The 15,961-nt window shown below is 32.0% G+C and overlaps 1 protein-coding gene across 1 annotated transcript in view; it reads right to left on the bottom strand.

Moving 5' to 3' along the window:
• Positions 1-15,961, bottom strand: part of Lerp (lysosomal enzyme receptor protein) — a 393,366-nt gene that overhangs the window by 255,943 nt on the left and 121,462 nt on the right. The window contains exon 11 of the mRNA XM_075292902.1: positions 1,349-1,495. Coding sequence (XP_075149017.1) covers positions 1,349-1,495 — 147 coding nt within the window. The remainder of the gene's footprint in view (positions 1-1,348; positions 1,496-15,961) is intronic.

Raw genomic sequence — 15,961 nt, 5'->3', positions numbered from 1 at the left:
AGCAGCAGCAGCAGAACACCAATTGCAGACAAAGTGTCAACAACAGTGAAATGTTTACTCATCGGTGGCATTGTTATGCGGAAGATCTCATCCTTCCTTCAGGGTTCTCTACTCACAACAACATCAGCAGAATACCTTGTATATTTCAATGTTTCAAAAGGGATGAGAGAAAGGTAGAGATAGAGAGGGGGGAAAACTATTGATGTAAAGGGGAGAGCAAATGAGGGGGAAGCAGAACTCAAAGTTTTTTGTTGTTGTTGTTGTTATTTACATTGAGGCCACATACACATATATCTCTGTATTTCTGATTGTTTGTTTCTGTTATGAGTCCCTAGGAAATGGAAAATCAACCGCAGTCCCTAAACGGATCCACACACACATACACAGACACGAAAGACCACAAAGGCTATGCTGTTGAAGCGTATATATTTGTGTGTAAAAACTCGAACGCCATCCATCCGTAACTGACAAAAATGGACAGACATATTGACAACTCACCATATCCGAGAAGCAACCATGAGTACTGGTCGCATTACACCAACACCATGATCATCATGCCTTCCTTTCTGTTTCGCAAACCACCAGAATAAATGGAATATTAATAATGACAATAGTACCAGAGTTCCGACCAGCAATGAACTGCAGTGTCATCATTACAATCATCATCATCACCAATACCAATGATGGACAATGGTAATATCCTACATCCACAGATAGCCCTGCTTACCCATTCCTGTCCATTTTTTTCTACATCCAACTTCAATTTTATTGTGGCAATTGTTACATTACCTAGCAATTAGTTGAGTGAAAATTACGCTTATATTCGCAATTATGGGACCATTATGGAACCAACTGTCTGGTGGTTTTCAAAGCGAATGCAGTTGGCAATGTGCCGTAATAGATAGAAAAGTAAAACCACCGCCACCATCATCAACACCGCATTGTACGATAAAGAGATTACAGTCTTCAAACAGATCTTGTAAATAGAGATAGGTCTATTTGAAAGGGCAATGAAATGACAAATGTGCCTCTTTCAATTGTAGTTCATAAAAAAACAGGGAATTTAGTTCATGTCCTAAATTTCATGAGAAAAATTTGGATTGAAAGATTATAAACAAACTTTTAATTAGAATTTCAAAATTTATTTTTAAGAAATTTGTCCTTAATATTGTGTAAATTGTGTGTCCTAAAATTTATGTTGCATAATCTTTCATATTAGGTCAATATTTTCTTTTTTCAATTTCGATTTTAAGCTAGATAGGTCTCTAAAAAAATTGTCTTCATTTTAAAAAAGCTGCATCTTCGGCTCGAAATCAATATCAATTTTTGAGACGCGTTTTGTACTTACCTTTCCAGCTCGCATTTCACAAATAAATTCAATTTTAGATGACATTTGTGATGTTTTATCCGAAGGACATGAATCACCCAGAAGATAACGTAATTCAGCACTGGTTCGATTGATGGCTACCAAAGAAGCCAAAGGAAGACCAAGACTCTGAAAACAGAAACAAAGAGAAAAATATGTTTTGTATCTAATACTTCGAAAACAATTGAATTCAGTTAGTTATTTAATTAAAAATTCTTATAGGAAATACACATTTACACTTGGCTAATATTTGTTGAAAAGATTTGTAAAATATGAACAGATTTAAATTTAATTTGCAAAATATATGTGTACAAAATTTAATTCACTAAATATATCAAAAAACTGATGGATCCCGTCAGTTCTTCTCATAAGATGAATACGTACTCTCAAATATTCCATGGACAGAAATGGTCCGAATGACCATTGTTCTCGCCAGTCAAAAAATTGTAAACGACGAAATGTCATATACTTATATAAAACGTAAAAAAGTAGTAAATATCATAAACTCTCACGGTATCCTAATATTCGATTTTAAATTAGTTTTTTTTTTAATATTCGTACATATTTAGAAATTTTAAAATTTTTTAATATTAATTTTTGAAACTTTTCTCATAAGAAAATGTTTCCCATATTTACACTTGCAAAACGTTTGAATTCATCACGCTTTCAAATTCAAACCGGGTCGAACAAAAGAAAGTTTTCATGGCAGCGTGAACTGTCAAACGCCAAGTTTAGCTTTGTAGGTTTCAATAAAGTCGGGTCTTACTACTTTTTTTATAGAAATAAAATATTGGCAAAATTTTCTATAGAAATAAAATGTTCACAAAATTTTCTATAGAAATAAAATTTTCACAAAATTTTCTATAGAAATAAAATTTTGACAATAGAAATAAAATTTTGACAACATTTCCTATAGAAATAAAATTTTGACAAAATTTTCTATAGAAATAAAAATTTTACAAAATATAAAAATAAAAATAAAATTTTGATAAATTTTCAATAGAAATAAAATTTTGGCAAAATTTTGAGAAAATTTTCTATAGAAATAAAATTTTGAGAAACATCTCTATAGAAATAAAATTTTGAGCAAATTTTCTATAAAAATAAAATGTTGAGAAAATTTTCTATGGAAAAAAAGTTTTGAGAAAATTTTCTATAGAAATAAAATTTTAAGAAAAATTTTTATAGAAATAAAATTTTGAGAAAATTTTCTATAGAAATAAAATTTTGACAAAATTTTTCTACAGAAATAAAAATTTGACAAAATTTTCTATAGAAATAAAATTTTGAGAAAATTTTCTATAGAAATAAAAATAAAGTTTTGAGCAAATTTTCTATAGAAATAAAATTTTGAGAAAATTTACTATAAAAATAAAGTTTTGAGAATATTTTCTACAGAAACAAAGTTTTGAGAAAATTTTCTATAGAAATAAAATTTTGAGAAAATTTTCTATAGAAATAAAATTTTGACAAAATTTTTCAACAGAAATACAAATTAGGCAAAATGTTCTATAGAAATAAAATTTGGACAACATTTTCCATAGAAATAAAATTTTGAGAAAATTTTCTATAGAAATAAAATTTTGAGAAAATTTTCTATAGCAATAACATTTTGACAAAATTTTTCTACAGAAATAAAAATTTGACAAAATTTTCTATAGAAATAAAAATTTGACAAAATTTTCTATAGAAATAAAATTTTGAGAAAAATTTCTATAGAAATAAAATTTTGTTTTGTTTGTTATTGATGGCTTCTCTTCAATCGTTATTGTTGTTTTTTGTTTTTTGATCTCAGCTTAAAGCCATGCATTGACTAAACTACAAGTGTAGCTTAACCAACAGAGGAAAAGTATGCTTGTCAAATTTATTTGAAAAAAGAGATATGCTGGCAAATTTGTTTAGGCAATAGCCGACTATCAAACCCTTTTTCGGGAGGTTCAAGTGTAGTTCACGTTGGGTTGAGTGAATTACCCGAATTTATTCTGATAATTGGTTGATAGTTTTGCTGCAAGTAGAGGATGCTGATGAGGAATGTGGTAATTCCGAAACAGCTGTACATCCAACCATCTTGCAGTCTATAGGGCTTTGCCCAAATAAATTTGACAAGCATACTTTCCTCTGTTGGTTAAGCTACACTTGTAGTTTAGTCAATGCATGGCTTTAAGCTGAGATCAAAAAACAAATAAAATTTTGACAAAGTTGTTCTACAGAAATAAAAATTTGACAAAATGTTCTAAAGAAATAAAAATTTGACAAAATTTTCTATAGAAATAAAATTTTGACAAAATTATCTATAGCAATAAAATTTTGACAAAATTTCCTATAGAAATGAAATTTTGACAAAAGTTTCTATAGAAATAAAAATAAAGTTTTGAGCAAATTTTCTATAGAAATAAAATTTTAAGAAAATTTACTATAAAAATAAAGTTTTGAGAAAATTTTCTATAGAAATAAAGTCTTAGAACATTTGCTATAGAAATAAAATTTTGAGAAAATTTTCTATAGAAATAAAATTTTGACAAAATTTTTCAACAGAAATAAAAATTAGGCAAAATGTTCTATAGAAAAAATTTTTGACAAAATTTTCTATAGCAATGAAATTTTGAAAAAATTTCCTATAGAAATGAAATTTTGACAAAATTTTCTATAGAAATAACATTTGGACAAAATTTTACCCAGAAATAAAATTTTGAGAAAATTTTCTATAGAAATAAAATTTTAACAAATTTTTTCTACAGAAATAAAAATTTGACAAAATTTTCTATAGAAATAAATTTTTGACAAAATTTTTCTACAGAAATAAAAGTTAGACAAAATTTTCTATAGAAATAAAATTTTGACAAAATTTTCTATAGCAATGAAATTTTGACAAAATTTCCTATAGAAATGAAATTTTGACAAAATTTTCTATAGCAATGAAATTTTGACAAAATTTCCTATAGAAATGAAATTTTGACAAAATTTTCTATAGAAATAAAATTTTGACATAGTTTTCTATAGAAATAAAATTTTGACAACATTTTCTATAGAAATAAAATTTTGACACAATTTTCTATAGAAATGAAATTTTGATACCATTTTCTATAGAAATACAATTTTGACAAAATTTTCTATAGAAATAAAATTTTGACAAAATTTTCTATAAAAATAAAATTTTGACAAAATTTTCTATAGAAATAAAATTTTGACAAAATTTTCCATAGAAATAAAATTTTGAGAAAATTTTCTATAGAAATAAAATTTTGACACAATTTTCTATAGAAATAAAATTTTGAAAACAATTTCTATAGAAATAAGGTTAGGTTAGGTGGCAGTCCGATGTATCAGGCTCACTTAGACTATTCAGTCCATTGTGAACTTCTCTCTTATCACTGAGTGCTGCCCAATTCCATGTTAAGCTCAATGACAAGGGACCTCCTTTTTATAGCCGAGTCCGAACGGCGTTCCACATTGCAGTGAAACCACTTAGAGAAGCTTTGAAACCCTCAGAAATGTCACCAGCATTACTGAGGTGGGATAATCCACCACTGAAAAACTTTTTGGTGTTCGGTCGAAGCAGGAATCGAACCCACTACCTTGTGTATGCAAGGCGGACATGCTAACCATTGTACCACGGAGGCTCCCATAGAAATAGAAATAAAATTTTGACAAAATTTTCTATAGAAATAATATTTTGACAAAATTTTGTATAGAAATAAAATTTTGAGAAAATTTTCTAAAGAAATATATCTTTTTTTAAGTATGCAAAATACGATTTTTTTCTTTGCTAGTTTTTTGGTAAAATTCTCTCGGTGATGGTGTTTATGGCATTTATATTATCTTAATATTCTTATTTATAAAAATTGAGAAATTGCTTTATTACTAGCTTCCTTGAATATATCCAATTCAAAAACAACACATATATTTCACAAGACGAAATTTATAGTTTTGTTTTGACAATAAAGCATTTTGGCAAACGCCAGTTATTTCATTCACTACTACCCTACTGTAGTAAGGAACTAAGCAACAATAAATAATAACCCAATTATTTATTGTAGATTGAGAAATTTCCATGGATCCCAATGTTAGCCGACTGCCAATGAAAGATGGCAAGATGGTGATGGTAATGGCGATAACATCGCTAACCGTTGGTCGCATTGTTCACGGCATTATGAAGTTACGTGGTAAATTCATTTGAATGGGCTAAAAATATTTTTCCAAAGTCTTGGGGCAACACCCTGCCAGTATTCTCTTATGGCTTAACATGGGTTACTGTTTTCGTTAGTATTATTTTTTTATATTTTCCTTGCAGTTAAATGGTGTTTATGAGTAAACAACATTATGATCATCATCATCATCGCAACCATCTCCAATGGTAGTAACAACATCTCGCCACCATGACAATCGCGATGAAATATTTGTTTGTAAGCAAGGAGCTTCCATTTTATGAAGCTGCTCTGACAGCAGATAAAATCCATATAAATCTTCTTATGGCCTGAGAAATGAAAAAAAGAACCAAGGGAAAAAAATACACCATGAATACAATAAATGGAACATCATCTTTTGACATCTTTTTGGTGTGAAATTACAAACAATTCTCTGAAATCAATGGCTTTGGCAGATTGGTCAACATTGGAAATATTCTCTATCCGGAGGAACCCACAATTTCCTTAGGTATCTGGAGAGAGAGAGAGAGATACACAACGGATTCCTTAACACATAAATCCGATCGAATTACAATCCGATTAAATTGAGTTCTTAAATTGAATATAAAAAATCATTCCTTTATAGACATTTATTCACAAAAACAAATTTGCATATTCGAAGATGTTGTTGTCTATATAAATGGAAACTGCCTCCGTAACGGATTAGCCTCCGTAACGGAATTGCGAAACGATTACCCAATCACTGTAGTGTTTTTCTGCAAGCTCTTACTGCTTGAGGAGGCTGTTATGATGGCAAGTATTCGATGGGAGAATTGCAAGGGTTGTAACAACATCAAGTAAATATGGCCCCATTTAATCTTAAACCGCACACTAGATATGTTAGTGTGCTCAAGACGTCAGATATCACTCCTGATATCTGATATAACGGGTTGCTGCGATTTTGCAAAAACCATTGGCGCGAAGTATAATGACTATTGTATGAGCTGGCATGATGCGGAAGAAAAGGAATCAACTAAACACCTCTTGTGTGAGTGTCCTGTATTTTGTGTAAAGCGTAAGCGAATTTTAGGGGTATATAGCTTTAGATTACTGGCAGACCTGGAAAACGTTAACTTAAGCAGACTGCTAATGTTTTTGGAACAATATTGTTGGTTCAACAGAAGAAAATAATCGAGAACATGCTGGTAGCAAAGTAACGTGCAGCATATACATCGCTGTCAGGGCATACGTACAATAGGTGAGATGTAACGGCATTAAAGTGACGGCGACTGCAAACCCAAAGCCTTACGGCCTATTTAAGGAAGCTGCAAAAGCAAACCAGGCGGTAAGTAGAGTGTGAAATAATATTCAAGGTGAAGACTTGCTAGTGTGGTGTTATTTAGTGAACATTTACGTTGCACCACGTTGTTTCCTTTCGCAGCAAAGACGTGACAGCCCGCAGTATTTTTGGCTTGTGAGCTTATCAAGGTCACAGTCACCTTAGATCTCCACGGTGCACTGACCCACATCCACGTTTGACTTGTGTACTTATCAAGGTCACAGTCATCATAGATCTTCACGATCCTACGGACCCTCATTCTCTATTTGGCTTGTGTACTTATCAAGGTCACAGCCACCTTAGATCTCCACAATCCACTAGAGATGTGCACGTGACACGAAATTATCATGACTCACGAACATTTTCGTGACTCACGCGTGAGTCGTGAGTCACGCTGACGGCAACGGCGCGAGTGTGCGTGAGCGTGATTAACCAACCAAATGTCGTGCGTGATCGTGAGTCACGAAAATAATATTTTCGTGAGTGTGCGTGAGTAACGAATTTCGGAAAAACACGCTCACGAAAATAATCCCGCTTAAGAACGTAAAATGCTTACGAGTTTTATTCATTTATAATTTTAGTGACATCCTAGGTGGTAAGAGTTTTATAACGCACTCGATTTTAACCATACTCATGTTTTCAGTCAGGTTCTATAGGTAAATCACTCATAAAATTATTCGTGAGTCACGATATTTTTCGTGAGTCAAGACATTTAAAAGATTTTCGTGCGTGAGTATAAATTTTCTTTTCGTGAGCGTGCGTGACCATGAGTCCTAACAAAAAATATCGTGCGTGAGTGTGCGTGAATAAGATTTCTCCGTCGTGAGTGTGCGAGAGCAAAATATTACTCACGTGCACACCTCTACTATCCACAGAGCCGCATCCACGTTTGACTTGTATACTTATCAAGGTCACAGTCACCTTAGATCTTCATGATCCTACGGACCATCATTCTCTATTTGGCTTGTGTACTTATTAAGGTCACAGACACTCTCGAACTTCACGATCCCATTGGCTCTGCCCTATATATGGCTTGTGTACTTATCAAGGTCACGGTCACCTTAGATCTTCACGATCCCATTGGCTCTGCTTGTGTACTTACCAAGGTCACGGTCACCTTAGATCTTCCCGACTCTACACCCAGAGAAGGAATATGATCACCTCAAACATGTTTTAAGAGCAAAATGTTATTTTTGGGTGGTGACCATGTAACATGGTTTTCGCATTCATGTTATTTTTTCGAAAATCATGTATCTGATTTCGGCAAGCAGGTTATATTTGACGAGAAAATAACATTTTAGTGACAAACATGTTACATGGTCACCATACAAAAATAACATTTTGCTCTTGAAACATGTTTGAGGTGATCATATTCCTTCTCTGCGTGCATGGACCCTGCTCGAAGTATCCATAGATCGTTACGTTCCCGTTGTATCTGCCCTACGTTTGTCTTGTGTACTTATCAAGGTCATGGTCACATTAGATCTTCACGATTCCATTGACTCTACGTTTGAATTGTGTACTTAACCAGGTCGCGGTCACTCCAGATTTGCACGATCCAATTGTCTCTGCCCCACGTTTGACTTTTGTGCTTACCCAGGTCGCAGTCACTCCAGATCTACACGATCCAATTGTCTCTGCCCCACGTTTGACTTGTGTACTTACCCAGGTCGCAGTCACTCCAGATCTACACGATCCAATTGTCTCTGCCCCACGTTTGACTTGTGTACTTATCAAGGTCACAGTCACACTAGATCTTCACGATCCCATTGTTCTTTCCAAGGTCACACTTCCAAATGTCGTCGCATCTATCCACTCCGCTGTTCCCAGTCCGTAGATCGCCCCAGGTCACTGTCCGCCACTTCATCACCCAGATTCGCCATCGCAAGATCCTACCCAGACTTCCCGAGCGTATTTAGCCAGGTCGCCATTTCATCATCCAGATTCGCCATCGCAAGATCCTACCCAGACTTCTTGTGCGTACATAGCCAGGTCGCCATTTCATCACCGAGATTCGCCAGCGCAAGATCCCGCCCAGACTTCCCGAGCGTATTTAGCCCGGTCGCCATTTCATCACTGAGATTCGCCAGCGCAAGATCCTGTCCAGACTTCCAGAGCGCATTTAGCTACGTCGCCATTCATCTCGCCCATTCCTGCCATACCATTAATCAGGCCAAACATGTGGCCAGCCCAGTCGGGTATGATTATCCAGTCCACCATCTTAAGCCCATCCAGCCCCATCGAAACCGTACCGCGTCCCGGAACGTGCTCTCACCACCCGTATCTTCAGTCATTTTATAGCACTCTAATTGTAGACGATTTACCATCAATAAACTGTAATATCATCGTATAACACCGTCTTTTCTTTTCTCTGTCACTACACAAATATATTTCTGTGACGGACCCTTCCCCCCCGAGCGATACCCCAGCGACCGGAGGAAATTCGTCGTAACAGATCCTAAATTTAATGCTAGATAGGCCCCTAAAAAAATGTCTTTTTTAAGAAGCCACATATTTTGGATCAATACCAAAATTATTAAGGGACGGTCAAATCAAAATCCTAGTAAACTTTTTTGAGTGTAGAAGGCCTAGAAGTCAAAACGGTTGATCGGTCTATATGGGATCTATATCAAATCTAACATCACAATATTATGGAGGTGGATATAAAAATCCTAAACCGTAAATATTTTTTTTTTTTCAATAGGGCAGTTGGCATTTGTATTTGTTGCCACATTGTATAAAAACGACAACATTTACCACAATAATCCTAAACTTTAAATATTTTTTCAAGTAAATTTTTGGACAGCTAAAAGCGAATGACTATTGATGTGATTTTGTCTAAAATTTGGTTTGGGAGGAAAGATTTTTTTTTGCGTGTATAAATAAACCCAAAAAAAAATCCGCATAAACGGGAGTATCACAATTGTGTCCCCACATTATTATATATTACTAAATTGCTTACAATTTAGAAATACATTAATTAGCTAAAACCAATTTTTAATTCTTCTTTCTAAATTACAGAACCTACTTCATTAAAATGTTAATTAATCTTCTTTTTCAATTTAGATCGATAAAATTCAATGAATACCACACACCGCAGCTATATTGCCAATTTACATTGAATGTTCAATTTCAAATGAGGAAATCTGAATAAACTGGAATCTCTTAAATATGTTCAAATAGAAAGAAATCTGAGTAAACTAGAGTGTCTCTTAAATATTTTCATATAGTGTTTGGGCTTTGAACACGTCCATATGAGAAAAATCCCATTTAATTGATTCAACTAAATTCTCGTCAGTTAAGCATAAATAATTTGAATTCGAACATTCTATTCAATTTTATGCGAGGGTTGCCTTTTATTTGGCGGGATTGGGCAAACCAGGTGTTACAATCTTACAACTGACAGCTCTTTCGTAAAGCCTAACATTTTTGAGGCGAACATATATCTACTCAGAACGTTTTGACATACATACGAGCACTATTTGTGTTGTTTGCAACGACTTACATGGACAGCCGTTTCGGAATTACCAAATTCCTCATCAGCATCCTCTACTTGCAGCAAATTATCAACCAATTATCAGAATAAAATAATTTATTTTATTTTAATATTTTTTCAATTTCTATTAAGCTTTTAACCCTTTCTCTACCGATGTCCCCTACAGAGGACATTCGAAAACGACACCTAACTCATACTACCCACTCGATTTCGATTTATTTCTCGATTTTATTTTAAAGTAAACCTATAAATATTTTCTATATTGGTGAGCACTAAAATGGATTTTTATGAACTTCTTTAACAATAAACGAAAAAATATGAAATTTCGAGACCAATTTTCTACTGTAACAGGTTGGCTGATAAGTCCCCGGTCTAACAAAGAAAAACACATATTTTTGTCAAAATTCGTTTTTATTATTCAACATAGTTCCCTTCAAGAGCAATACAACGATTATAACGACGTTCCAATTTTCTGATACCATTTTGGTAGTACTCCTTCGATTTTGCCTCAAAATAGGCCTCAGATTCGGCGATAACCTCTTCATTGCAGCCAAATTTTTTCCCTGCGAGCATCCTTTTGAGGTCTGAGAACAAGAAAAAGTCGCTGGGGCCATCTGGAGAATACGGTGGGTCGGGAAGCAATTCGAAGCCCAATTCATGAATTTTTGCCATCGTTCTCAATGACTTGTGGCACGGTGCGTTGTCTTGGTGGAACAACACTTTTTTCTTCTTCATATGAGGCCGTTTTGCCGCGATTTCGACCTTCAAATGCTCCAATAACTCCATATAATAGTCACTGTTGATGGTTTTTCCCTTCTCAAGATAATCGATAAAAATTATTCCATGCGCATCCCAAAAAACAGAGGTCATTACTTTGTCAGCGGACTTTTGAGTCTTTCCACGCTTCGGAGACGGTTCACCGGTCGCTGTCCACTCAGCCGACTGTCTATTGGACTCAGGAGTGTAGTGATGGAGCCATGTTTCATGCATTGTCACATATCGACGGAAAAACTCGGGTGTATTACGAGTTAACAGCTGCAAACAACACTCAGAATCATCAACACGTTGTTGTTTTTGGTCAAATGTGAGCTCGCGCGGCACCCATTTTACACAGAGCTTCCGCATATCCAAATGTTGATAAATGATATGACCAACACGATCTCGATCAACTTCATTTTACGGTGATTCAAAACCATTTTGTGGATTTTTTTGATGTTTTCGTCGGTAACCACGTCTTTCTGGCGTCCACTGGGTTCACCGTCCTCCGTGCTCATTTCAGCACGCTTAAATTGTGCATACCAATCAATTATTGTTGATTTCCCTGGGGCAGAGTCCGGAAGCTCATTATCAAGCCAAGTTTTTGCTTTCACCGTATTTTTCCCCTTCAGAAAACAGTATTTTATCAAAACACGAAATTCCTTTTTTTCCATTTTTTTCACAATAACAAAAGTTACTTCACAAAAGACGCTCTATCACATAAACTAATTGACTTACAGACGAATCATTTGAAGGTTGGTACTATATAAGAATAATATGCATTTAATACTAGCGACGCCATCTATGTGTCAGACCGGGGACTTATCAGCCAAACTGTTATGTCTCTAGTAAATGGACATTCATACAAAAACTATAGCTGATACTTTTTCGAGTTATTTTTTGTATTTTTTCTCACACTTCGTACATATATAGGCCAAATAGTGTTTATATTCGTATGGCCATTTGGTCACAATTGAAGGATCATGTTTTCAGAACGAACTCATATAGCTCTTGAAGTAATTGGGGTAGGTGCTCAAAATTACAATTTTTGTTCTACATGCATTAGTGCAAGCAAAAACAGAAGAAAAAATAAAGTTTTTAACATTAGATTTATTTCGGTAGTGAAAGGGTTAATTGAATAAATTTTATTGATCTTTTTTATCTACGCACATCACCCCATAAAACATTCATTACACCCTAATATATTAAAGTTCAATTTAGACAATTTCGATAAGAGTCAATGCGGTTAAATATCAAAAGAAAATTGTATACAAACGAGTATTTAATGCCGTAGACGTGTTGCAAACATTTCAAACTTTCGAGTATTCAATCAATGTTTATGTGCGGTTCCATTACCGTGTGGTCACACGAAACTCTACAGAAATGTCCGAGGATATAAAAGAGAAGAGCAATAGAGAGAATAAATGATAACAACACCAACAACAACAAAGTAGAAAATTTTTGTCTGGTCAGCCAAAGATGGAAACACTTTAATCTGGTAGACCAAACTAAGAGGGAAATCCCATAACCATCAACCACCAGCACCATCACCAGTCATCTGCAAGGACACTTTCGCAAACTTGGGAGAAAGAATATGCATTGGATAAGTCTGATGATATAACAACAACAGACTATAGAAACATGCTTGATAAAAAAAGGTGGAGGGAGAAAAGTCCAGACCTCAAAAGAAAACAAAAACAACAACAAAAACTCTATGGTTAAAGTTATGACGACGAGAAATGTTGTTGTCTGTAGTAAAATCTGATCCAAAGGACATAGAACAGACAACACAGACCCTAGTAGCACAGCTGTTGCAATCGAATCTGTTTCTACATCAGAAATGTGTTGGTTGGTTGTCATCATCATCGTCATTGGTTGTTCGGTTCATTGCTTCTGATTCAATTTATGCTGATACTGCATTCGAAGGACCAAAATTTACGAGGACCTGCTCGTTCGACCTGCTGCTGTTGCTGTTGCTGTTCTTTCATCTAGAAGGAGTATAAACTTTATACAAGCACATCTCTCTAAAGGCACCAGATGTACAGACACACACAAAAATCCTCCTCATCCCATCACTAACAATGATCTTATTCGACCACTCAACATGGTGCATGTCTCCAAAGCAAAAAGATTTTAAATGATTTCATATGAATTCTTTTGTGAACCCAAGTAACCATGCTGAAGCAGACCGTAGTATAGGGAGGAATTTACACATACCAAACAGGATACTGAAGTAAAGGTAAATAACCGAGCAGGACGATAAAGAGAGAGGAAATTTTAAAAATAAATACGAGGATGGATATGGCATTTGATTATCGATTTGTATTAAAGGAATAAACGAATAAATCAAACCAAATTGTATCTTACAGACCAAAAAGAGTTTTTCCAATTCAATGATTTGGACGCGATACAAATTCAATTGTTATAACAGGGAGTAACGATGGGATTTTCCATAGTTCAAAATTCTATGAAAAATGTAATGGAATTTGTAACGGTCCTTCAGGTATTATTCAGACAATACAAAGGATCTTATACACACAAAAAATTTTTTCTCTGATTCAATCACCAAATTAATTGATCCAATTAATTTTTTAATTGAAATGTCTTCAATCACGAAAATGATAGTATCAATCAAAGTTTTAATTGGGCATAGAAAAAATTCTTGATTAAAAAATTAATTGATTTTTTCAGCAAAATTCAATTAATTTTTTAATTGATTCAATTAAAAATTTAATTGATGTTGATTGCAAAACGCAATTAATTTATTAATTAAAAAATGTAACTATTTTTAATTACTTAGTTAGATTGGCTTAGAGTTTTTATTTGGATTAACAAATGATTGTTTGAAATACATTTTTAATTAAAAAAGTAAAAAAAAATCAGTACTTTTTTAACTGAATTAGTCTTCCGAATTTGATTAAAAAGTTAATTGTATCAATTAATTTTTTAATTAAACATTTTAAAAATTTCAATCATTGACTTAATTAACTTAATGTTTCTATCATGATTAAAAAGTTAATTGTACCAATTAATTTATTAATTGAAAAAATTTTCAACTTCAATTAACTTTTTAATTGGAAATATTTTGGTGATATTTTTTTCTGTGTACGAGTATTATTAGATTGGAAAATATTGTTATTATTGCAAAACATCACCACTTCCACGGCAGTTGCCTTAGGAAAAGTCAACAATGCACCCCAACTCCTACAGTGCTTATAGGAAATCTTGTAAGCTTTCATTTTTATGGAAAATGTTGTCAAAATTTCATTTTTATAGAATATTTTGTCAAAATTGCATTGCTTTAGGAAATGTTATCAAAATTTCATTTTTTATATGAAATTTAATCAAAATTTCATATTTATGGAAAATTTTGTCAACATTTCATTTTTATAGAATATTTTGTCAAAATTGCAGTTCTATAGGAAATTTTGTCAAAATTTCATTTTTATAGGAAATTTTGTCAAAATTTAATTTTTATAGGAAATTTGACAAAATTTCATTTTTATAGGAAATTTTGTCAAAATTTCACTTTTGGGTAATTTTTTCAAAATTTAATTTTTATGAAATTTTTTCAAAATTTCAGTTTTAGGAAATTTTGTTAAAATTTAATTTTTAGGAAATTTTGTCAATCTTTAATTTTTAGGAAATTTTGTCAAACTTTAATTTATCAAAATGTCATTTTTATAGCAAATTTTGTCCAGATTTAATTTTTACAAGAAATTTTGTCAAAATTTCATTTAAATAGGAAATTTTGTCAAAATTTCATTTTTACAGGAAGATTTATCAAAATTTCATTTTTAGGAAATTTTTTTCCAAATTTTATTTTTAGGAAATGTTGTCCAAATTTTATTTTCATAAGAAATTTTGTCCAAATTTCATTTTTATAGGAAATTTTGTCAAAATTTCATTTTTATAAGAAAGTTTGTCAAAATCTCATTTAAATAGGAAATTTTGTCAAAATTTCATTTAAATAGGAAATTTTGTCAAAATTTCATTTTTATAGAAAATTTTGTCAAAATTTTATTTTAGGAAATTTTGTCAATATTTAATTTTTATAGGAAAATTGTCAAAATTTCATTTTTATAGAAAATTTTGTCAAAAATTCTTTTTTTATAGAAAATTTTGTCAAAAATTCATTTTTTATAGGAAATTTTTGTCAAAATTTAATTTTTATAGGAAATTTTGTCAAAATATAATTTTTATAGAATGTTTTGTCAAAACAGCATTTCTCTAGGAAATTTTATCAAAATTTCATTTTTATAGGATATTTTGTCAAAATTGCATTTTTATAGGAAATTTTGTCAAAATTTCATTTTTATAGGAAATTTTGTCTCAATTTTTATTTTTATAAGAAATTTTGTCAAAATTTCGTTTTTATAGAATATTTTATCAAAATTTCATTTTTATAGGAAATTTTGTCAAAATTTCATTTTTATAAGAAATTTTGTCAAAATTTAATTTTTACAGAAAATTTTGTCAAAATTCCGTGCTTATAGGTAATTTAGCTCAAATTTCATTTATAGAGAAAATTTTACTCAAATTTGTCAAAAATTAATTGTTTATATAAAATTTTATCAAAATTTCAGTTTTATAAGAAATTTTGTAAAATGTCATTTGTATAGGAAATTTTGTCAAAATTTCATTTTTAAACGAAATTTTGTCAAAATTTCATTTGTATAGGAAATTTTGTCAAAATTTCATTTGTATAGGAAATTTTGTCAAAATTTCATTTTTATAAAAAATTTTGTCAAAATTTCATTTATATAAAAGATTTTGTCAAAATTTCTTTTTAGAAAAAATTTTGTCAAAATTTCATTTTTATAGGAAATTTTGTCAAAATTTCATTTTTATAGGAAATTTTGTCAAAATTTCATTTTAAT

The sequence above is a fragment of the Haematobia irritans genome, chromosome 1 (assembly GCF_050003625.1).
Source record: "Haematobia irritans isolate KBUSLIRL chromosome 1, ASM5000362v1, whole genome shotgun sequence".
Taxonomy (NCBI): Eukaryota; Metazoa; Arthropoda; class Insecta; order Diptera; family Muscidae; genus Haematobia; species Haematobia irritans.
Note: the sequence above shows the minus strand (reverse complement) of the source record. Positions and strands in the feature narration are given on the sequence as shown.